At 45.9% G+C, this 25,304-nt stretch overlaps 1 protein-coding gene across 1 annotated transcript in view; it reads right to left on the bottom strand.

Annotated features, from left to right (window-relative positions):
• Nucleotides 1-25,304, bottom strand: part of MRC2 (mannose receptor C type 2) — a 65,808-nt gene that overhangs the window by 19,612 nt on the left and 20,892 nt on the right. Inside the window, exons 7-16 of the mRNA XM_033169123.1 lie at nucleotides 24,456-24,641; nucleotides 22,487-22,641; nucleotides 20,431-20,538; nucleotides 8,940-9,055; nucleotides 7,840-7,988; nucleotides 6,872-7,089; nucleotides 6,537-6,679; nucleotides 5,557-5,659; nucleotides 4,483-4,621; nucleotides 2,757-2,792 (exon numbers count right to left, since the gene is read on the bottom strand). Coding sequence (XP_033025014.1) covers nucleotides 2,757-2,792; nucleotides 4,483-4,621; nucleotides 5,557-5,659; nucleotides 6,537-6,679; nucleotides 6,872-7,089; nucleotides 7,840-7,988; nucleotides 8,940-9,055; nucleotides 20,431-20,538; nucleotides 22,487-22,641; nucleotides 24,456-24,641 — 1,353 coding nt within the window. The remainder of the gene's footprint in view (nucleotides 1-2,756; nucleotides 2,793-4,482; nucleotides 4,622-5,556; nucleotides 5,660-6,536; nucleotides 6,680-6,871; nucleotides 7,090-7,839; nucleotides 7,989-8,939; nucleotides 9,056-20,430; nucleotides 20,539-22,486; nucleotides 22,642-24,455; nucleotides 24,642-25,304) is intronic.

Genomic DNA, 25,304 nt, shown 5'->3' with positions numbered 1-25,304 from the left:
TCCCAACTCCTACTTGCATGCAAGCAGGAGCAGGGCAGGGATCTCTCAGTTAGGCAACGGGAAACCTCCCTACCCTGCTGAGGGTTCCCCACCCCTCCTGCTTGCACGCAAGTACGAATGGGATTGGGGCTGCTCCGATGGGAAGGGAGGCATTGCGCTGCCCGAGCCTCGCCGCCGCTCTCGGCCCTCCTTCTCTGCCTTCCATGCCTGACCCACCGCACACCGCTCTCCCACCACTGCCACCACCGAAGAACCAACAATTCAGGGGCTGCCCAGGCTCATGGAGAAAGGAGATAGAAGCCTCGGCAGAAGGGGTAACGTGGTGGTAGAGGTCAAGGCGCTAGCCACCCCTCTGCCACCGCCATCGCTGCAGCATCAACGTCCCGAACGTGTTCTATCTATCTATCTATCTATCTATTTATCTATCTATTTATCTATCTATTTATCTATCTATTTATCTATCTATTTATCTATTTATCTATTTATCTATCTATCTATCTATCCAGTAGTAATGTACGGAAGTGAGAGCTGGACCATAAAGAAGGCTGATCGCCGAAGAATTGATGCTTTTGAATTATGGTGCTGGAGGAGACTCTTGAGAGTCCCATGGACTGCAAGAAGATCAAACCTATCCATTCTCAAAGAAATCAGCCCTGAGTGCTCACTAGAAGGACAGATCCTGAAGTTGAGGCTCCAGTACTTTGGCCACCTCATGAGAAGAGAAGACTCCCTAGAAAAGACCCTGATGTTGGGAAAGATGGAGGGCACAAGGAGAAGGGGACGACAGAGGATGAGATGGTTGGACAGTGTTCTCGAAGCTACTAACATGGGTTTGGCCAAACTGCGAGAGGCAGTGAAGGATAGGCGTGCCTGGCGTGCTCTGGTCCATGGGGTCACGAAGAGTCGGACACGACTGAACAACAACATCTATCTATTTATTGTGTCCCTGGATTCATTGAAAAAAAAATCTGGTAACCTTATGTTAAATTGCTGTTTTAGGGGTTGTTTTTAAAAAATTGAAACGAATTAATCTGTTTTGCATTACTTTCTATGGGAAAGCGCGCCTTGGTTTTAGAATGCTTTGGTTTAGGAACGGACTTCCGGAATGGGTTAAGTTTGAGAACCAAGGTACCACTGTAATGCTAAATGCCATCTCAACATTCTGGGGTCATGAATTTCATAGGTTAATGATGTGTTATGTAAACAAGCACTGCTTGTTTTTCTTAAACCTGTTTGGGGAAGTTTTTCATGTTTGATGTTTCATTGTCTTTTAGTATTTTGTTGGAAGCGACCTAGAGTGGCTGGGAAAACCCAGCCAGATGGGTGGGGTATAAATAAAATTATTATTATTATTATTATTATTATTATTATTATTATTATTATTATTATTATTATTATCAGTTTCATGAATAGGTGCCACTATTTGTTTCTGAAAATATTTACAGCCTGCTCTGCATCACATTGATCTCTGAGCAGGGCACACAAGTCATTCAAAACGTTTACACGAATATAGCAGGAGCAGGCAAAAGTATAAATAACTGCGTCTGACTTAAAATGCAGAGCTGCAAATACCATCATGTTAGGCTGCAGAATTAACAATTCATATATACCCTGAGAGAATAACCAGGTCTTAACCTGGCACTGAAACAAAGCCAAAGTTAGCGCTAGCCAGATCTCATGGGATCTCAGTTTCTCCACATCACTCATGGTTTCGTAAACCTCCGTCACATTATGCAAGCACAAATACACACACACAGCCCTGTTGCCTTTTTCCTGCATCAAAAACATTCTTTTCTTCAGTAAGATAAATAACCAGAAGTCAAGATGGTTCAGTCGCCCTGTTTTCCATACTGCCTCCAGCATAGCTATTATATTTCTAGACCTGGATGAAGCTAGGCACATGAGTGTAGGCTTCTTCAGCTCATACTTGACCTCTGCAGGCCTATAGCTGAGAGAGATCCAACTCTATCTAGAAGAAGAAGAGTTTGGATTTGATATCCTGCTTTTCACTACCCGAAGGAGTCTCAAAGCGGCTAACATTCTCCTTTCCCTTCCTCCCCCACAACAAACACTCTGTGAGGTGAGTGGGGCTGAGAGACTTCAGAGAAGTGTGACTAGCTCAAGGTCACCCAGCAGCTGCATGTGGAGGAGCGGAGACGCGAACCCGGTTCCCCAGATTACGAGTCTACCGCTCTTAACCACTACACCACACTGGCTCTATTCAGTTACCTGATATTTCTGTTGCCTGCTTTTGACATAGGCTGCCCTCGGGATAAAACATAACTCCCTTCCCCAGGGACATAGCCCACATTCCCAACTGCAGACCCCACATCGCCTCAGCTGAGAGAGCAAGGGGCAGTGCCACATAAGACTGGCAGCTGCACTCCACCAATCCTTGACAAGACCACCATGCTGCTGAGTCTCTTAAACAACCTTTCTCCAACTTTTGGGTCCCCAGGTGTTGGACTACAACTCCCATCATCCCTGACCACGGGTCCTGCTAGCTAGGGATGATGAGAGTTGTAGTCCACCTGGGGACCCAAGTTTGAGAAACACTGCACGATGCCCACAGTGCAGTACAACAGAGGCGGGAAGTTTTCACTGTGTTTCCTCTAGCTTGCATTCATCCATAAAACACACACACTTGTTGCGTCCACATGTCAAGGAGTATGGGGCGAGGACGGAGACAGAGTGATCTCTGCACAAAGAAGCTTTGCCACATGGGATGAGGGTGAGGGGGGGTGATATTCACTCACCTTGAACGGTTGTCTCTGGCTCTTTCACATCAGTGCCTATTAAACAAAACCACATGATCAGCAAGTGAGATGAACTGGCCCTGGCCCAGAATTCATGATTCAGGAAGGAAGGCTACTTCAGGCAAGTAAGATATTCCCCCTATCCTTTCTGTACTGCAACCCCTGCTGGTTATGAAGGAGGAGAAAACCCATATCCTTTGTTTATTGGAATGTGGCTACTTGTCTTTATACACATTCAACCATGTATCAAAGAAACAATTAAACATTAATTTTAAAAAAAATCAGAAAGGTTGTTAGATTGTGGGGAGGGGGTGGAAGTCAAACAGAGAAGCCAGAAGGAACACAGAATGTCCCTGGGAGGATCAGTAATCTTAGTATGAACTAGTGGTGCTGAGAAACTTTTGTTATTCTAAAAATATTAACATACCCATTAAGTAGGGACACCAAGTTATCTTGGGAAGGTAATCCTATTTGAGGAACTGACAAGAAACAGATGCACTTAATACAACGATCTTTATACACCTCACACTCACGTAGAAATCTGCCATGCTCTGGGCGGCTTATAGCATTGTTGTTTTTTCAAAACAGTAACATAGACCGAAACATTAGTCATGCAGTCAACGGCAGCAAAAAATAAACAGCAGTAAAAATGAAAGCAGGCACTAAACCCCAATAAAAAACCTGCAAAGAGGTCAGCCACAAAAGGATCATCAACCTGGCAGGCCAAATGGTATTAAAATTAACTCATAGCACACTGTGGTGACCCGTGAAGATATTAAGCAAAACCCTCCTGAAGCCCAGGCAAGGTACTTACCGTATTTTTCGCTCCATAGAACGCACCGGACCATAGGGCGCACCTCATTTTTAGAGGAGGAAACAAGGAAAAAAAAATATTTTTCTGGTTTTCCTCCTCTAAAAGCCCTTTTTGTGTTTGTTTGTTTTTTGAGGATCAGCTAAAAGTTTTGCAGCTTTTTTTTGCAAAGGGAAAAGCCCTGGCTTTTTTGAGGATCAACTAAAAGTTTTGCAGCTGTTTTTGCAAAGGCAAAAGGCTTTTTTTAGGATCAGCTAAAAGTTTTGCAGCTTTTTTTGCAAAGGGGAAAGCCCTGGTATGTTTGTTTTTGAGGATCAGCTAAAGGTTTTGCAGCTTTTTTTGCAAAGGGGGAAAAGCAAAGAGGAAAAGCCCCATTTTTATGAGGTTTAACTCACATTTCTGAAAAATCTTAAGGAAAGGCTGATTAGATTATCCAGACAGATAATCTAATCAGCCAGTCACATGTCCTGGGAAAACAAACAACCTCCCTCTGCAGCACATTCAACAAAGGAGGGCGGGGCTGAAAGGGAGCCGGGACTCTTATCTCTCTCCCGATCTCTTGCTGAACGGGGTCCTTTCAACACTCCCTTTTCTCTTTGTAAAATAAAAAGCATGATCCTCTTTTGGCCCCTGGGCAATTCAGCTCCAGGGACCACCATTCGCTCCATAAGACACACAGACATTCCCCCTTACTGTTCAGGAGGAAAAAAGTGCGTCTTATGGAGCAAAAAATACGGTAACTCTGCAGCTTCTCCTCCGCTTAATGGACATTACTGAGTTGGCTGAACATTACCTCAAGAATCCTCCTTCAAAATCTCACGTTTGAAGATTTGCAGACATGAAAGAGGCGACTGCAAAGTTCTTTACTGTGGCTAACTCTTCCCTTCCCCGCAAACCCATCGCCATCCCAGTCACCTTTGGGCAGTTTGCAGATCCAGTCCAGTTGAGCGTCGCACTGAAGAGGCATCCACTGCAAGGATGCCAGGTCCAGCGCCACGCAGTTCCGGATGTCCTCGTCGTCGTGATTGCTGCGGTCAAAGTTATGGTAGGAGAACTGAAGGCCAAAGAAAGATGGAGGAGGGCAAGTTAATCCCTCAATGTCCTGCTTAGTTGAGCGCAGTAACATGAATACTTTCCTCTCTCCCCCACCAGAAGGAATTCCCACTCCACACTGTGCTCTGCATTATCTCAAATGCATTTTCCTCTACCTCGGCAACAAACAAGCATCGAGAGAGGTCTGGGTTTCTTATGGTGGCTCCTTAACAGTAGAAGTCTTAATACATTAGTAAAAAGTGAGCCAGCAAGCCATCTGACAAAATAACTCTGTGTTGTTTTTTCCCGTTGGAAGTTTGCATTTACTTATTTATTTGCATCTCTAATGAATTCCATATCGACAAAATATCAACAAGAAGAAGAAGAAGAAGAGTTTGGATTTGATATCCCGCTTTATCACTACCCAAAGGAGTCTCAAAGCGGCTAACATTCTCCTTCCCCTTCCTCCCCCACAACAAACACTCTGTGAGGTGAGTGGGGCTGGGAGACTTCAAAGAAGTGTGACTAGCCCAAGGTCACCCAGCAACTGCATGTGGAGGAGCGGAGACACGAACCCTGTTCACCAGATTATGAGTCTACCGCTTTTAACCACTACACCACACTGGCTCCCAAAGACAGTGCAAACAGAAAAGAATCTCTGAAATAAAGAAGAGGTGACAACTTTAAGGAATCAAAGAATAGGCATCAATTCAGATACTGTTCTGAAAAAATAACTCTTGGGACTTTTTGTCAGATTCCTATTTCTCCATCAATACACAACTCCCGGTCCTCTTTTCCCTCTTAAATTAACAGCAGAGGCATTCTATTTTACTTACTTATCTCCTAACAGGAGTACTTTGTTAAAACACACACACACACACACACACACACACACACACGCACACACAAATCTGTTCCCAGTGCATTTTGAATAGGTTGAGCTAACGCATCACTCACCCCAAGACCATCACTCCATCGCCAGCTCCTCTCAAGTCCAGGGTCCCGGCGATTCAAGCCGATCCAAAACCAATGCTGTTCATGGATTTCAGGTTCTGATGCCCTGGAAGGCATCCAAAAAGAAGATGGGTCAGGTAGGGGGTTCAGTTCTGTGTGAAGACTTAATGCTTGACTAAAGCTCCCAAGGTTTGTCCCACCCCCACCCCACCCCACCTGCCACTCCATTTTGCTATATGTGATTTGGCTCAATTGATTCAAGCTGTGTATAGCAGGGTTGGGGCACGCGTGTGGCTCTCCTGATATTGTTGGGACTCCCAACTCCCATCAGCCCAAGCAGTATGGCCAGTTGTCACAGATGATAGGAGTTGTAGTCCAGCAACACCCGGGAGGCACCAACGTCCCCCTCCAAGCTAAGTAACTGCCGAGGTTTCAGAATCAAAATGCACAGAGGACCATCTAGGCCCTGTTCAGCTTGCCTCCCCCTGAAAAAAAAATATCAAGGACTGCTGATTAACCATGAGGGGGTTATTTTTTATTTGCAAAACCTGAACCCATCATTTCCACTTTCCCCCTTTTAGGAAACAGCCATGCTTCTTCTCAGTTCAGCAGATCCCTCTCATTCTTTCCCTATCCCCACCCATTCACAACCACCAGACAAAACATTATGATTCTTCACAAGCTTCAAGAGGAAGCAGAACCTCTTAACTTTTTGTTTCAGCTTCCATCTTCCTTTTTTTTTTAAAAAAAGGTGGAGTTTTAAATGTGGGTTTCAACTGTATCATCTCTCAAAGCTAGGGACGAGGAGGACGGCTGTCTATCTGTCCATATAAAACGTAATCACACTGTAGGCACGTAAACCAAAACTCGCAAATGTGCTTACATACCAAGGAACATTCATGTGTGCCTGAGTGCACATGGATATATTTGCCAGGGTGACGCCCAGAAACATACATCTCCTGCTTTTGTAACTCAGTCCTCACCCAAATATCTTGTTGAGCGTGTTGGCTATAAAATGTTCCTCCTCGTAAGTGCCGAGGCTCAAGAGTTGTGCTTTCCGATCGTTGCAGAACAAATGGGCCATGATCCAGTTTTTCTTCTCCTGCAGTTTGTCGTAGGTGAACACCTGCCCAAGGAAAAAAGGGAGACGTTTTGCAAACCGATCCCGGTCGGTGAGAGCCGCCCCTTCCGAGCATTACAAGCCTGAACTGCTGTGACCAATGTTAAATCCAAAACCAATTTGAGCTAATACGATTCACTTTGCATGAAAAGTTTTGAGCATGAACTGGCTGGCTGCCTCCTCTCCTTTTGGACGTACCTTGTAGCAATGCCTCAACTTGGGGCTGGTGACCCATCCCGCTGGACAAGTTCCCGTGAGGCTCGGGGTGGGATGAGGTGAAGGGAGCTCGGGGTTCACAGGAGTTCCCAAGTTCTGCCTGCAGATGTATTTGGCCTTGAAACTGGTGCAGTTCTTCACTTCCCATAGTCCCATGGCACTCCCCGTGGCCAAGGCAACACAGCCACCTTTGTTATAACCTGAAAAGCTCATGGGAAGGTGAGAAATAGGCCAGAGGAAAAAATTAAGCCCAAGGAAACAGTTTCCATCTGGCTTGGCAAAATCATGCAATAATCACTAAACTATATAATGGCTGCAAACATCATGGTAAGCTATAAACCATGGTTTACTGTACATGAACAAATCACTCCCCCTTTGCTTCTCCCCACGAATGGGTGGAAGAAACCAGTCACAATCCCTAATTTAACCTTATACCTGAACCAGGGATTATGGTTTGTGTAGCTCCAAACAAACCGCAACAAACCAAGATTTCTTCTTGACTTACGGATTATTGTTTCTCTCTCTCTTTAACTTCTTTTCTATTTCTTTTTCTTTATTTCTCTTTTTCTTTCTTCATTCCTTTCTTCCCTCCCCCTCCCCTTTATGTTTTTGTTGTTGTTAGATCAAAGTCTTAGTTTGGACAAAAAAAAGAGAGGAAAAGATATTTGATATTAAGTTTTGTATTTTTCTCCACAAACCCTAATAAAATGTGTTCAAAAATGAAAAAGAAAGTGCAGATAATTCAGACAGTCAAGCCAAATTTCATACTGAGGGGGAAGGCAAAATAGATCTTCTTTTTTTTAAAAAAAAAAAAGGGGGGGATGTATAACCCACTGTGATTGCAGGGAAGACTTCTTTCTGGTTCTAATATCAGGACACATACTAAGCCACTTGAAAGATGTAAACAAACCCTGGGCACATACACAGAAAGAGGGGGGGGGATCTATTACCGGGCTGGTTGCGATTCCAGTGGGTGTAGGTGACTTCATCCCCGCTCAGCCAACGAAAGGAACCCGTTTCATTTATGTCCTGTAGAGCTGTCCAGAAATATTCGTCCTCCCAGCCATAAATTAGGCTGCTCACATAGGCCTGTTCAAACCTTGATCAGAGAGACAAAGGAATGAGCCAGTCGCTTCCTCACCACATCCACCAATTCATGATCTTTCATCCAGAGGTTGATGGTCAAACAACAACAACAACAACAATTTATTATTTTGCAGCCAGTGTAGAAAACTGGTAAGAGGAGGGATAGAGTGAACCATCCTTTCCTCTTCCAGCCCTCTGTGTTTCTGCTCTGGTTGCAGAAAATGCCCCTCCTGCAGCCAGCGCTGAAATTAATAACAATAACAATAACAATAACAATAACAATAACAATAACAATAATAATTGTACCCTGCCCATCTGGCTGTGTTTCCCCAGCCACTCTGGGCGGCTCACAATAGAATATTAAAAACACGATAAAACATCAAAAACTTCCCTAAACAGGGCTGCCTTCAGATGTCTTCTAAAAATGAGGTACTTGTTTATTTCCTTGACATCTGATGGGAGGGTGTTCCACAGGGCAGGGGCCACCACCCAGAAGGCCCTCTGTCGGGTTCCCTGTAACCCCACTTCTCGCAGTGAGGGAACTGCCAGAAGGCCCTCGGCGCTGGACCTCAGTGTCCAGGCTGGACGATGGGGGTGGAGATGCTCCTTCAGGTACACTGGGCCGAGGCCGTTTAGGGCTTTAAAGGTCAGCACCAACGCTTTGAAATGTGCTTGGAAACGTACTGGGAGCCAATATAGGTGTTTCAGGACCGGTGTTATATGGTCTCGGTGGCCACTCCCAGTCACCAGTCTAGCATCCTGTTGCTTTTTGCCATGTAGCAGCCAGGCAGCATAGCTCCTTCCAAAAATAACCAAGAGGTCAAGTGCCTGGCCTAGCCTTTCCCTCTAAGCATTTGCAGCAGAATATCTGAAAACCTATTCCGTGATAATCCAATTTCTTTTTTTATATAAAAAAGTCGTTTGTTGTATAAAAACTCTGTACGGCTTACAACAGAACACACACCTGTTGGTGATGGTGACTAGAGTAGACGAATAATCTGTGCACACCTTCCGAGCGTCACTGTATGTCACATGGTCGTCTCCCAGCCAATAGCAAGATGGAGTTTGCCATTTCCAACCCTAGGAAAAACGTGACAGAAAAACGTCAACGAAATGTATAAATCTAAATCAAGTAAGTGTTGGAAATGTAAAGAGAAAGAAAGTTCTTTCTGTAAAGCTTACTGGGAAATGATATATAATGAATGGAAAAGGATGTTTAAAATAATCTTTGTAAAAACAAACAAACACAGAAGCTTTTCTTTTGGGAATTATAGAGACAGAACTACCTAAACGGTATAGAAATTTATTCATGTATGTGACTACAGCGGCAAGAATGTTACTTGCCCCAAAATGGAAAGAAGCAGAAGTCCCAGCAAAGGAAGAACGGATACAAAAACTTATGGAATATGCAGAAATGGCGAAACTTACCGGGAGAATAAGAAATCAAGATAAAAAACTTTTTATAAAAGAATGGAAATGGCTTATTGAATATTTACAGATAAATTGAAAACAGATAAGAACATTGGCAGGATTATTGCAATAACCTACAGTTTTATAAGAGTATATATTTAAAGTACTGTAGATGAATAAATGAGCAAATTAAGTTAATCTGGATATGCATAAATCAGTAAAAATAAATTTAAGAAACTGCAGAAAGAGGGGGAGGGAAGTCAAGTTCTTAAATGTTTAAATGATTGTAAAATTAGTGAAATGTATAACTCTGAAAAGCATAAATAAAATAAAATAATAAAATAAAATAAAATAAAGACTTGCAAAGAGTAAGGCAAATTCTGTTACTTTTAATCTGACCAAAGTGTTACTTTGCTTTGCTAGGTGGTTATAGCATGATCCAAAAAGAGCCTTTAGGTTGTGCACTACAGATGAAACTCGAAAAATTAGAATAACTTAATTACTCTACATATTTCATACACCTCCAAATTTTGCTATGTAGCTCTCAGCTCAAAAGCCATTCCAAAAATATGATGAAAAATTCATAGGGCGGCATAAGATACGTTTAGAAATGCACAAATGCTTTAAAAAAGTTTATGTAAATAAGATTTTCATATGGATTTTTCTATAAAAAGTAAACTCACAGATCGATGTAGAATTGGGACAGACCCAACATATGAAAATGAGGAAGACTTAGGCATTGCTATCCTACCTTACTTGCAACATGGCCTCATTAAACAAATTTATCAAACCACATTGTCCCTGAATGATGTGCCGCCATTGCAAATTGGAAAGGAGTCACACACTTTCTATGTACAGTTGTACCTTGGTTTTTGAACAGCTTAGTTCTCGAACGTTTTGGCTCCCAGACGCCGCAAACCCAGAAGTGACTCTTTCGGTTTGCGAACATTTTTTGGAACCCGAACGTCCGACAGGGCTTCTGATTGGCTGCAGGAGCTTCCTGCATCCAATCAGAAGCTGTGCTTTGGTTTGCGAACGTTTTGGAATTCCGTTCGACTTCCAAGGTACGGCTGTACAGTATTTCTGTTCCCTCCTTGCTTAGACCTATCCACATGATCATTTGAACCTGTGTTCGAAACAGTACTTTGTTAAGCCCCACCATCAAGGCAAGCCACTTGCCATCTGCTGCTGCGAGCTGAGTGTGGGCCAGCTTTTGGCACCCCATCCCAATGGCTGCTTTTTAAAGGGGAAAGAAGTTATTACCCATTCAAGCTTAGCTCAGCACATTGCTAGTGGTGGCTGCATGCTTGTGGTGGTGGAGATGAAATTCAACGCAGTTTAATTAAGAGACCACAACTACCAAGTATGCAAACCTAAGCTCTCAAGAAAGGAGGACGGACATTTGTTAAAATCACTGTTTATTTTACCATCCCAAGAGGAAATATCAAATAGTCACACTGTATATCAAAAGCACCTTTGGATGCAGTCCTAAGCACACTGACAGCTTACTGTAGTAGTGGTAATAATAATAATAATAATAATAATAATAATAATAATAATAATAACACTCACATCCACCCCACTCTTTTCAAAACAGAAACCGGAGCATCTTACAAACCAGGATAAAAATTACAGCAATAAAAGCACAACAAACAATGAAAACAAAGAACCCCAATGTAGAGGAAATAAGAAACTGTTCATTATTAAAACTAAGCACCAGGGCATCAGAGGAGAGAATAAAATCCTCAACACTGAAGTGTATACAGTGGTGCCTCGCAAGACAAAATTAATTCGTTCCGCGAGTGTTGTCGTATAGCGGAAATTTCGTCTTGCGAAGCACGGTCGGAGGAAGCCCAGTTTTACGGGGAAAAAATTGCAAAACGTTTTCGTTTTGCGAGTCACGGCCATAGGAAAATTCGTCTTGGGAGTCACCCTTTTGTTAGCGAATGCCTTTCGTCTAGCGAGTTTTTCGTCTAGCGAGGCATTCGTCTTGCGAGGTACCACTGTATATAAATTTAGTAAATAAATAAAATAACTAGAGTGGGCCTTTTCTGTAGTGGCTCTCCATTTGTGGAATGCTTTCCCTAGGGAGGTTTAGCTTGGTGCCTTCATTTTATATTTTTCAACCAGGCCTTTGGCTGATTAATAGTCTTTGTTGTTGTTGTTGTTCAGTCGTTCAGTCGTGTCTGACTCTTCGTGACCCCATGGACCAGAGCACGCCAGGCACGCCTATCCTTCACTGCCTCTCGCAGTTTGGCCAAACTCATGTTAGTAGCTTCGAGAACACTGTCCAACCATCTCATCCTCTGTCGTCCCCTTCTCCTTGTGCCCTCCATCTTTCCCAACATCAGGGTCTTTTCTAGGGAGTCTTCTCTTCTCATGAGGTGGCCAAAGTACTGGAGCCTCAACTTCAGGATCTGTCCTTCTAGTGAGTACTCAGGGCTGATTTCTTTGAGAATGGATAGGTTTGATCTTCTTGCAGTCCATGGGACTCTCAAGAGTCTCCTCCAGCACCATAATTCAAAAGCATCAATTCTACGGCGATCAGCCTTCTTTATGGTCCAGCTCTCACTTCCGTACATTACTACTGGGAAAACCATAGCTTTAACTATACGGACCTTTGTCGGCAAGGTGATTAATAGTCTACAGCCTTTTAAATGTTTCTGTGAGAAGGTGGAGGTTATTGTTTTTGTTGTTTGGGTTTAATTATTTACTTGTGTTTTATCTTTGTGAACCGCCCTGAGATAAAACACAAGTAAATAATTAAACCGAAACAACCAAAAGTAGGGTTACAGGGAACCAGGCAGAGGGCCTTCTCGGTGGTGGCCCCTGCCCTGTGGAACACCCTCCCTTCAGATGTCAAGGAAATAAACAACGATCTTACTTTTAAAAGACATCTGAAGGCAGCCCTGTTTAGGGGAGTTTTTAATGTTTAATGTGTTTTTAATATTTGGTTGAAAGCCACCCAGAGTGGCTGGGGAAACCCAGTCAGATATGCAGGGTATAATAGATTATTATTATAAACAAACAAACAAACAAATGTGGAAGAAGAAGGGCAACCAAGGCAGCGAATTCCTCTCCCATCCCTGACTGGCATGCAGGATGTGCTTTCTGAGAAATGGGCTAGATGGCTTCACAGTCCCTTCCCATCCCACCCAAAGTAAACCCACTGAATTTAATGGGTGCAAGTTAGGCATGTCCATTAACTTCAATGGGACTGCTTGGAGCAGAATTAGCACTGGATGCAACCCTCTGTATTTCTGCAGGATCCTTTCTACGGGAAAGAAAGGAAGTGACTACTTGTGTGGACTTGGCCTGTGGGTCATGGGTGGCGGGGTCTCCATTATTGGTGTCTGCCCTCTCCACCTAGCCTGGCTCTGGCTTAGTTTTCAAGGTCACAGCAGAAGGAGGGGAAGTTGCATGGTTTAGAAAGGAAGAAGGAAAACACATCAAAGCCGCTTGGAAGGCACTGAAATCCCCACACCCTAACCCAAACTACTAATGCCCAGAAGGGTCTAAGAAGGGAAAGCGAACTCTCTTCCTTCGGCAAGAGAAAAAAGGAAAAAGGGAAGAAGTTCAAACCCCACCGCAGAGCTCTGGTTTGTTGATGTTGGAGCCTCTCCTAAGCTGGGAGCACAATAGGGGCCGTTCATGCCAAGGCAGCTCAAATTGGTCAGGCAGATGGAGGGGGAATCGTTCAGAGATCCGAAAAAGCTCCTTTTGAAGGCAACCACAGGGCTCGCCACTATCAACATGCAGAGTGGGAGAAGCCTTCGAAAGGAGGCGGCAAGCAAGCCACAAGAGAGGAGGAGGGCTAAAAGGAGAAGGGATCAAGTGAGCAAGGAAGAAGACCCAGGGCAAGAAGGAAAGAAACAGGAGAGCAGTTAGGACGCCTCAGCTAGGGAGACATCTGGACCATGCACAGACCTATCCGGTCACAAGGGACCTAACCCCAAGGATTTTTCAGCCAGCGATGCTTCACAGCACATCGGGTGGAACGAGTACCACAGCTGAAAAACAACGGGCTATGAGATCCCCAGGAGAGACTCCAGCTCCCATCATCCCCAGCCAGGTATATGGGAGTTGTAGTCCAACAACATCTAGAGCAGTGTTTTTCAACCACTGTTCCGTGGCACACTAGTGTGCCGCGAGATGTGGCCTGGTGTGCCGTGGGAAAAATTGTGTTTATTTGATTCCTATTCAAGAGAATTACTTTATATATAGTCAATATAGGCACAGAGTTAAATTTTTTAACATTTTCTAATGGTGGTGTGCCTCATGATTTTTTTCATAAAACCAGTGTGCCCTTGCCCAAAAAAGGTTGAAAAACACTGATCTAGAGGGCAAAACATCCGCTATCCCCAATCTCAAGACAGATATCCTAACAGCCTCCCTGGGCTGATTCTGCACCCCAAGGGTGAGAACCATCTCCCTCTTCTTGCTCAGAGAAAGGTTCTCTCCCTTGCACACGCTTCTGCTTCACCTTTATGGACCATTTCTCAACCCATAATGACAAGAGGGAGGGAGGGAGGGAAGACGGAGGCCGAAATGCGCACAACGGGATAATTCTCTTCCTTGCAGCGTCTTTTCTACTGCAGCTTCCAATCACTTCTTGAAGCTCTTTGAAGGAAGAGATTCCATAGCTTCCAAAGTATCTTACTCTAGCGGAGAACTCCTGCTCATATATTCAACAACGGGCTTCAGATTTAGAAAGGAAACTCTACTTAATGGTGGGTTAGGAGCTGGTCTTCTGAGCTATGCTGTTAGCATAGACGGCCTATGGCTGGATCCTCCAAATTACGAAGGAAACCAGTTGGGAGAATACAGAACCAAGGAAATGTCAGCATGTTGTCATTGTTGTTGTTTTTTAAAAAAAGTCATGCTGGAAAAGAACAGGGATATCTGGGAAGGAGAGAGGGAGGAGGAAGAGACCTGCTGGACGCCAGCCTTCATCCAAGTTCACAATGCTGCCTGTGAGGAATGCATCTGCTAGACAGCTCTGGCAGATGGGCTCACCTCTTGCCAAAAACACCATCTTAGTTGCTTTAGGACAAAAAGATAGGGGGTGCTGGAGCTTTTGCTAAGCTCTGTGGGCAAGCAACCAGATCAGGAGCCTCTGACAGCTGGAGGAAATATCTGGAATGTTGACAATGGGGAGGGAAAGAAGGGAGACAAGGAAAAGAGAAGTCCAGAAGTTATCTCCCGCTTGGATTACTACGTGGGGCTACCATTGAGGGTGACCTGGAAGCTACAACTAATCCAGAAGGAGGCAGCTTGACTGGATATTGGGAGCGGCTGCCAAGACCACATAACACCGGTCTTGAAAGACCCACATTGGCTCCCAGTACGTTTCTGAGCACAATTCAAAGTGTTGGTGCTGACCTTTAAAGCCCTAAACGACCTCGGCCCAGTATACCCGAAGGAGCGTCTCCACCCCCATTGTTCTGCCCGGACACTGAGGTCCAGCTCCGAGGGCCTTCTGGCGGTTCCCTCACTGCGAGATGTGAGGTTACAGGGAACCAGGCAGAGGGCCTTCTCGGTAGTGGCGCCCGTCCTGTGGAACGCCCTCCCATCAGATGTCAAGGAAATAAACAACTATCTGACGTTTAGAAGACACCTGAAGGCAGCCCTGTTTAGGGAAGTTTTTAATGATTGAGGTTTTAATGTATTTTTAATCTCTTGTTGGAAGCCGCCCAGAGCGGCTGGGGAAACCCAGCCAGATGGGCGGGGTATAAGTAATAAATTATTTTCCAGTGGCTTGCACTTTTTTTTTCTTTACTCTTGTCAAATCTCTGGTTAGTCCTGAACTGGCCTTAGGGGAATCAATCACTTTCAGGCTTGTTTTCCCAAATCTGTAAAATGGGAATAAGGTGGACCTACCTGAGTACTTGTTTTACTCAAGCTTCTTGCCTGGTCTTCACTACAAGGTCCCAGTAATTTTAAAAAGCGCTACTCAGAAGTGTTGGCCTGCGGACAGGTGCCAGTCCACAAGCTGCTGGCTGCAGGTCGCTAGCGACTCCACTGCAGCCCAGGTTGGGTGGGATGGCTCAGGGACAAAATGCAGCGCCGGTCCCCTGGCGCAACGGAGCATGGCTTCCCAATCCACCACATCAGGTAGCTCGAGAAGCACTGGTTCAAAATGCAACATGCAAATCGGTTTGAAGCAAATGCAAATCAAAGGAACAGGGCGCCTCCTAAATATATCTATATCGACTTAAGGTGTCAGAAGGCAGAGGAAAGAGGTGCACACCTCCAGCATGCAGCAGAAAGAACGAAGGGGAACGGAAAAGATGGCTGCACTGACGGCTACGATTCCAGACACACTTCAAGGAAACTCTTTTATCGTCAAGGAGAACGTTTCACGCTTCGTAATAAAGCTGCTTGAGAAGAAGGAAATTCTGCTGCAGCGGCAGAAAACAGCGGCAGAAAAACAAAGTCGCGAAGCATCTCTGCGGGTGCAGAATGCTGCAGCGGCCGTGGGAGCATATTCACCCAGTGCTTTACCAGCTGTACTGGCTCCCGGTGGAGTACTGAGTCAGGTTTAAGGTGCTGGTTTTGACCTTTAAAGCCCTATGCAGCCTAGGACTCTCGTAATTACGGGACTGCCTCTCTTGGTACGTCCCGCAGAGGACTCTAAGGTCCATGAATAATAATAGCTTAAGGGTCCCAGGCCCTAAGGAAGCCAGACTATCCTCCACCAGAGCCAGGGCCTTTTCAGTGATGGCTCCGACCTGGTGGAATGCTCTGTCCCATGAGACTAGGGCCCTGCAGGACTTGATCTCCTTCCGCAGGGCCTGTAAGACAGAGCTATTCCGCCTGGCCTTCAACTTAGCCTGACCCTTCTTGCCTTTTCCCTTCCCCCCTTTTCTATGAAGAAACCCTACTGAGACCCCACTTTAATTTTCTTCCCTGGTCTCCTTGCTGGCCCTAGCAGGACTAATCTGGCCAGTTAAGAGTTTTGGATTTGATACCCCGCTTTATCACTACCCGAAGGAGTCTCAAAGCGGCTAACACTCTCCTTTCCCTTCCTCCCCCACAACAAACACTCTGTGAGGTGAGTGGGGCTGAGAGACTTCAGAGAAGTGTGACTAGCCCAAGGTCACCCAGCAGCTGCATGTGGAGGAGCAGAGACGCGAACCTGGTTCACCAGATTACGAGTCCACCGCTGTTAACCACTACACCATGCTGAGAGAACATTCACTACACTACACTAGCCCTGGTGATACCACATTTATGTTGTATTTATGCTGTTTTTAAAGTCGTTTTTAACCAATGTTTTTATGTTTGTTGTTAGCCGCCCTGAGCCCGGTTTTGATCGGGAAGGGCGGGGTATAAATAAATAAATAAATAAATAAATAAATAAAATTATTATTATTATTATTATTATTATTATTATTAGCTGGTCCCTCTTTGTATTTGGTGGGTCTTTTCTTCTACAGCCAGATCCTTTTCCTTTGGGGTTCAAGAGGCTAAATATATTCATAAAACGCAAGGTGCCTACAAGTCTGCAGGGCATGGCAACACTGCACCCAGAACCCCACCAATCCATGCCTCACTCGCCCCGCCCCCTTAGGGACTGCCAGCCGGCAGGCTTCACATCTGGGCTCCCATGTGGGCACACGACTTCTTGCTGCTTCTGTACCTTTGCAGATCTAGGCAAAGGGCTTGGCAAAGAGCCGAAAACACAGCTATGTTCGTGACTTAGAAGAAGTATTATTATTCAAGAATAGTTCCTTGTCCCGAGGCTTGAGAGCAGGAAAAAAAGTGTATTGGAGAAGGGAGAAGGATCTGGGTTGGGAGGGGAGAGAGGCACTGCGAACCAGGAAGCAAGATGTGGGGTTTTCTTCTGCATGGAGTCCAAAGCTATGCTGAAAACGCCCCCCCCCCCGGCATGCCCCACATGGCAGCTGGGCTACTTCAAAGCAGTTCAGATGACTCTCCTTTCAAAGAACCACCTTTGGCTGGTATTTATCAGCCTTTGCCAACCTGGCGCCCTCCATATGTTAGATTCTTAAGAGTTGGAAGGGAACCCTTAGGAGTCATCTAGTCCAACCCCCCTGCAATGCAACTAAAGCGCCCAATGTTGCTGGACTACAACTTCCATCAGCTCCAGCTGGCACAGCCACATCTGGAGGGCAACATACGGACTCTTTAAAAAGGCACGCAAAACTTTCCTTAAAGCAGAACGGGAAGGTAGCAAACACAATGGAAAAGAACCGAGCAAAAGCCAGATGACCAAAAACGAAGGAAGGGAAAATTTAGAAGCATCTGCTAGATGACCCTGAAACCAGCCCAGTGTCTACTGCAACTAGTGACATGGTGGTTTTCAAAGGTGCAGACAACCCCAATGCATTCTGATCCTAGAAAGCCATTCAGAGCTCCCACCACAACTTTTGAGGAATGATGCGGCTTTACTTCCTGCCCATATCTGCTAAGTCAAGGGACCGGCTGTCCAAAGGCAAAGGTTGCCATTTAATGTTTATAAGAAGTTGGGTTCAACTTTTAGCAAGCCAGTCTTTTAGCCTCATCCCTCAGAGCTAAACAGTGGGTTTACTTAAAAGGGAGCATTTAAACAAGCATACAAATAATAATAATAATAATAATAATAATAATAATAATAATTTTTAATTTGTATACCCTTTCTATCTTAACGATACTCAAGGCGGTTTACAAGCAGAAGAAACAAAAATCGTACATCTTATAACAATCTAATGCAATACAAAAATGTGATAATAAAACAAAACTTTAAAATAAGCAACCTACATCAAAAAGTAACATTCAACAATTTAGTAATTGATTGATAAATTGTTGATATCAACATATAAAAGTTAAACAGAAATCCACTCAACATTTACAATAAACAATTTCTAAACTGATCCATAAAACAACGGCAAGCCACAGTACATAAAATAATACAATACAAATTGAGATGGAGTCTCATCCCAATATCACAGTAGCCAAGCCAATGCTCGTAAACTTCAGCCACTTCTCCTCTGTCATCCTCCTCCACACCCAAACAACAATTCAATTCAAAAAACAGTATTCTAAGGAATCTTACAGATTTATTGTGTCTCTCCTTGTGGCTTCCGCCTTCCGACGAAAGCCTTGGGGACTCTCGGCTCGGGGAAAGCCCGAAAGCTTTATTGATAAACAGTGGCGGAGCAACCCTATCCGGCACCTGGGGTGGCGCAGCCCATACGGTCTGTGCATGTGCGACAGCCCCCGCGTGTGCACTCCGTACGGAATGCCGCACATGCGCAGTCTGTACAGAATGCCGCACATGCGCACTCCATACAGGCTGCCGCTTGCACAGCGACCGTACAGGCTGCCGCGCAAGAGGGATCCCATACGGATGCCGCACCGCACGAGCGTGTGCCCTTGGCCGCTCTACAGCTGGGGGGAGGCAGGGGCCATCTTGTCACCCCTCCCAGAGTGGCGCCCGGGGCGGACCGCCCCCTCCACCCCCCCTTCCTACACCCGTCGATAAAATCTGCACACAGTCTCGGCATCAGCTCAAAGTATAGGATGTACGGTTCGAAGGTTCATAAGCATGATACATGCATAGCTGTCAAGTTTTGGATTTGAAAATAAGGGATCGGCAGTCTCACCTATCCTGGGAACAGTCACATGTCAGTGGTGGGCGGAGCCAGAAGCAAAAATGGGCGGAGCAGCAATGTAAACTCCAAGCGGGCTTGAGCTCGGGGCAGAGCAAAGAGGAGGGCAGCCAGCAAAGAGGAGGGCAGCCATGTGCTCCACGCAATGGAGCCCCATCGTCTTCTTGTCTGATCTCATCAAAACAGGACAGGAAGCAGCAGCTGCTCAAAGGCAGCCAGGCTCCGCCCGCCAGCTAACCCTATTGGCCGGCTGAGGGGCTTGGCGGCAACAGATAGGGGCTGATGCAAGGGGAGGAATACACCCCCCTGTAAGCACGGGAAACGGCTCCCACTTGCTTTGAGGGCTGAGGCTTTTCTCTCCAAGTAGGCGAGGTCTTCCCACCCAGTCCCTGGCCAGCAGGGGAGGAGCTGCTTCCATTAAAAACGGGAAATTTAAGGGAAATAAAAAATAAGGGAGAGCAGCGGGAAACTGCTTGAAATAGGGGAGAATCCCGGGGAAAACGGGATACTTGACAGCACTGGATACATAGCTTGGCATAACAAAATACCTCTACTTTTAAAGAGCAGGGTGCGGCCCATCAATTGCAACGTGCTCGTCAAAAAACAGGAAGGCTGGGCTTGAAAGTGTGCACACAGGGGTGTGGAGCTATGTCAGTTTGCACGACATGGGTGGCAACAGGACCCCCTCCCTGAACTAGCCCTGCCAGCTGTGCCTCCCCTTCTGTGACCCATGGCAGGACTAAGTTGCAGCTTGAGCTGCATACTCCCACACACACCTTGGGACCCCGCTCTGGCACATACAAACATTCATGCCCCATCCCAGCTGGTGCCACAGGGCCCTTGACAACGCCAGAATTCCCTTAGCTAAAAGCAGTTAATACAGAAACGTTCGATGTCCCCTTCCCAGCTTGCGCTGTTGTTGCGGAGGGAGAAGGCGAGCACATTCCAGCCCTGGCCAGCTGGAAAGGAGATGCTCGTTGGACAGCTGGGCTGCACCGGAAAAAGGAAGTCTATCTGAACAGCACACATCTGGATAGACAACATGCAGCTGGTACACAGTCTCTCTCAAAGGGCAATAGCTTGGTTTAAACAGAGCATGGGACACGCATCTTGCTTTTATTTTAGAAAGCACTGTTTACGAACTTCTGGTTTCTTATTTGTTCACCGCTCTGCTTCAAATGAGCGTTTCCAAAGCAGCATTTGAAAACAGAGAGGCTTCTCCTCGTCAGTCACTCGTGTGTCAGAAACCTCACTTGCCTTGGGCAGGACAGGCCTTGGGCCCCATCCTTCTCCTCTCCAGAAGTGCTCATATGTAGAGGCCTGTTTCCCAAGAGGCACCCTTTGGACCGCAACTCCCAGCCTCCTCTTCTCCCCTTCCTGCGGCCTTTGGCCCTGAACCTTTGCATGCATGGCCGCCATTGCTCTCTTTACCTTTCTGCAGCCGTGGTCCTCGTCTTCTCTCCCTTGGCTCACGCGGCCCCGCTTCTTGCACACAGAAGGCAACGTCAGGTTGCAAGGGCTGTCGTTCCACCTCCCCTCCTGGACAGAGAGAGGCAGAGAAGTCCCAGCTCAAGGAAAAGAATTCCCCACAGTAGGCAGCAGCTTCAAAACAGGTAACCCAAAAATGTAAGCCTTCCGCCCTACGGCGTGTGACCAGTCCATCCTTTCTCCAACCTAGTGCCCTTCGGATCTTGCTGGACTCAAATTATTTAAATTATTATGCAACCGTGGGGGCACCACCCACATGTTCTTTTCGAAGCACTAGAATTACTTGCCCTAATCTCACCTTGGTTCAGCAAAAGAGAGCTCCTAAAATGAGCACAGGAAATAAATTAAGTCCGATGCACTGATGAAAATTTATTCTATTTAAAAAATAAACAGAAACACACACAAAAACCTCAGGACCAATACAGTCCTTTATGGCAGGGAGGAGAACCTGCAGCCTTCTGGATACTGCTAAAACTACAATTACCATCATGCTTGACCACTGATCATGCTAGATGGGGCTGGTGGGAGTTGGAGTCAAACAACATCTGGAGGGACAAAGCTTCCCCAGTCTTGCCTTATCGGAAGAATTCTGCATACGTTAGAAGCCTTTGATTTCCCCAACCCCCGCCCCCCCCAAAACCCAGGCTATTTGTCTCTGTGCCCTTCTGCAGCGACACTCCATCTTGCCTGCTCCTCCATTTCAATCTGATTTCCTCCTTTTCACTGATCAGTCCTGAGCGCCATTCCCTACCCTCGTTTTACTTAATCAGAATTGCAGCAAAAGCTATTCCCAGGTACAGTAGTGGGAAGGGGGGAAACTCCGTAAGAAAATAAACATATGTTCAAGATTATCACTACTGTAAAAAAAAAAGCAAAGGTAAAGGACCCCTGGACGGTTAAGTACCGTCAAAGGTTGCGGCGCTCATCTCGCTTTCAGGCCGAGGGAGCCGGCGCTTGCCCACAGACAGTTTTCTGGGTCGTGCGGCCAGCAGGACTAAACCGCTTCAGGCGCAACGCGACAAGAGTGACGGAAAACAGAGCACATGGAAATGCCGCTTACCTTCCCGCAACAGCGGTACCTATTTATCTACTTGCACTGGTGTGCTTTCAAACTGCTAGGTGGGCAGGAGCTGGGAAAGAGCAACGGGAGCTCACCCCGTCACAGGGATTCGAAACGCCGACCTTCCGACTGGCAAGCCCAACAGGCTCAGTGGTTTAGACCACAGCACCACCTGCATCCCTTACCCCTACCTATCATTATTGTAAGAAACGGATGGGCAACCTTTTTTTGACACAAGGGCCATATTCCCAACTGGGCAACCGTTCAGGGGCCACATGCCATCGCTAGGTGGTTACCCATAAAGGAACACGGGCAGTGGAACATATGTGGATTTTACCTTTGCACAGTACTGTAGACTAGTTTCTTCACATTCATCCATCCCTCTCCAACCTCCAGCAAGGAGCATGCTCAGTTAATTCCAGGACCACTGAGGGCTGTGGCCTGGGAAGAGGGGCTGTGGCCTGAGGACAGTCCTGAGGGCCAGAGAGGAGCCTGGGGCCAAATTAAGCCTCTGGGCCCGAGATTCTCACTTGACTGGGATTTCACCTGGACACTACTACCCAATTTAGTTGTCCACGGGCTCTTTCTGTTAGAAGTAAAATCATTTGCATTTCATACTTCTCTAAGTTTCTATTTCTGTCCAATCTATTGAAAGGATGAGGGAGCTGACCCAATTGCATGAGGGCCCGCAAGATTGCCTGTTCTTTAGGGCTCTGAATTCCAACAACTTTGCTAACTGTCAGCTCAGGTTTTCGTTTGCCCGGGAGCCATATTTTGATCTGTGAACAAATATAATTTTCGCCAATCAATTGCAACCTTCAATTCATGAAAGCTTGCATTCCTAAGTGTTGCACGACAGATACGATTAGGGTTCTATCCTGTATGCTCAGAGCTATGTTCCCTTCTCGTGGTAGGTATCCTTCCAGCTGTTACACATACCGGTCCCCAGATCGTCACGCAGTCCTCCAGGCTGTCTCGGAAATTGTTGGGCTCAAAGGGGTGCCAGAATGTGAAATGCACTGGCGTGCCATCTGACCACTCAAAGCTCATCTGCCGCTTGAGATCGTTCAGGCCAATCCAGAGTTCTTCAACATCTGCCAAAACAAGCAGGGAAAGAGGGGATTTCTATTAAATGAAGGGGGGGGGGAATCCTCTTTATCTGTCAGTGACTGCCCCACACAATGCACCCAGGCCTGCTTTGCCCAACCAGTTCCCTCCGGGTAGTGAACATTTAGCAAAACACTTGATCCTCATGAGGACTAGAAACTTGGGGAAGAGGCAGACATAGCTCCCTACAGAAGTAGGGGAGTGTTTCCCTGCTGTAGCTCCTCCCCGTAACCTTCAATCTCCTCAATCCACTGCAGATTTTGCTCCTCCAGACTGACATTTCAAAATGATTTTTCCAGACCCCGCAGCATGTTTACCCATTAAACATTTATTCAGTGCTTAAAAAAATAAAAATCCAGATTTTCTAAAAGACTCCCTTTTTAACACCCTGTGCTCGAGGTGAATAGCTTCAAGGCTGTCCCCAAAACATCTGGATGGCGAGATGGGAGGCAGCTTTGTGACTGCCACAAGAGCCAGCCAATCAGCATTCTGCACAGCCAGCTTCTCCTGGAAATAAGAGACAATCAGCTGGTCCTAGGCTTGATGCATTTTGGAAGTGTGTGCAGATATAAAAGGAGCGGCTCTGGTTCTATTATATCGTTCCGGGAACCTTAGTTCTTAAAATAAATGCCAAACACTGGATTTAGGAGACATCAAGAGTAAGCGTTTTATTGCTGAGCAATAGGTCCAGGGAGTCATCTCCAAAAGACTGGACATCAATCACAGGTATCCAAAGGTTTTTATAGATCCTTCAAACATTACATATTCATGCCTTGCATTAAGCATCAAGCCAATGAGTATATGACAGCAACCCAGAAATCCAACCCTCTTGTCCCCAGAAGACTCTCTGAACTTCACCCTAGTTAGCTGAGGCAAGGAGATTCACTTCTGCTTTCTTGTAACAACCTTCTGCCCCTGTGAACTCTCCTTTCGTTGGGTCATTCTTTCAGCTTGGTAAGCATATAGATCTCATTATGTCATTTGGTAAAACTCTATATGTGTATCTCAGACACCTAGAACATTCTGCAGACATCCTGTTTCTCCCAACATCCTGACTCACTTGGGGACATAGGACCCAAGACATAATTTATATCTTCTGCTTGGCTCAGCTGTAACCCACAAACTCTTTGTAAGAAGCATTCCTTACAAGGTACAGTCTTCACGCATAAGCATACAGAATAAAGCAAAGGTGAGATTATATATCTATTCCAGGTCACAACAGTTCTACAGCAGAGTCACTGCTCGATACTCGACTAAGCTTTTGCTCGCATTAAAAAAAGAGTTAAATCAGAGATAATCCACATACACACAAACAAACAAACACACACACACACAGGGTACATGTGACAACACAGCATTGCTTACTGTATATACTTGAGTATAAGCCTAGTTTTTCAGCACATTTTTTGTGCTGAAAAAGCTGCCCTCGGCTTATACTCGAGTGAGGCGGGCAGTGGGGGCAGCGAGAAAGAAGCCCTTTCTCTCCACTCGTGCCGCCGCTGCCCGCTCACCCCAGTCAACCATTCCTTAAGAAGTGTACAAGAACGGCGGTTCTTTACTCTCCCCAGGCAGCTTGTTCCATTCCTGAACTGCTCGCATAAATGCAAACTTGGCAAAGGAGGAAGAGCAAGGAGCAGCCCAAATGGCTGCTTTCAGGCTGCTCGTTCCTCCTCCTCCTCCTCCACAGCGGCAAAGGTGAATCGGCTTATACTTGAGTCAATAAGCTTTCCCAGGTTTTTGTAGGAAAATTAGGTGCCTCGGTTTATATTCGGGTCGGCTTATACTCGGGTATATACGGTACCTTGCTTGATTTGCTTGGTAACAAACTCCAGTTCGTTGAGGGTGTGGATGCTGACCAGATCCCCTTCGCTCCGCAGGCAGGTCTTCTTGGCATCTGGCCAACTCTTCTTTTCACTGATCAACCGGTAGCAGTTGGTCTGGAAAGGCTGCCAGCTCGGGTCGCAGTCAACCTTCACATCAGACTCCACTGCAATTAGGGAAAGCAAAGCTTTTGAGTAAGCAGTATCCGGGGAAAGTTGTGGGACCGATATTCTAATTAGGAGCTCACACCCAAGATCCGTAACCCAGAAAGCAGAAATTTCACACGCCCTCCATGAACAAACTAGCTACCGCAAACATCTTCCTTGTCTAGCTTCTGTCGTGTGCTGAAGGGACACACTTCTTTCACTCTGGCCTCTGACAATTAATGGTGTTTTTTTTTTAAAGGACTCACTTCTTCCATACTGTACTAGTTTTGATTGGAACTGTTCTACTTGTTTTTTTTATCATTGCATGTACAGCCGTACCTTGATTTTCGAACAGCTTAGTTCTTGAATGTTTTGGTTCCCGAAAGCCGAAAACCCGGAAGGGACTCTTCCGGTTTGCGAACTATTTTTGGAAGCCGAACTTCCGACGGGGCTTCTGATTGGCTGCAGGAGCTTCCTGCAGCCAATCCGAAGTCGCGCTTTGGTTTCCGAACGTTTTGGAAGTCAAACGTACCTCCGGAACGGATTCCATTCGTCTTCCAAGGTACGACTGTAAACCTTTCCCCTTCATTTATTTAGTTTTGATTGTATGGGGCCTTACAGGGTAGGCCAGGTCAGAAATCGTATAAAGTAAATAAATATATGAATCCAAAAGGTTCCATCTA

Source organism: Lacerta agilis, chromosome 14, assembly GCF_009819535.1.
Source record: "Lacerta agilis isolate rLacAgi1 chromosome 14, rLacAgi1.pri, whole genome shotgun sequence".
NCBI classification, from domain to species: Eukaryota; Metazoa; Chordata; class Lepidosauria; order Squamata; family Lacertidae; genus Lacerta; species Lacerta agilis.
Note: the sequence above shows the minus strand (reverse complement) of the source record. Positions and strands in the feature narration are given on the sequence as shown.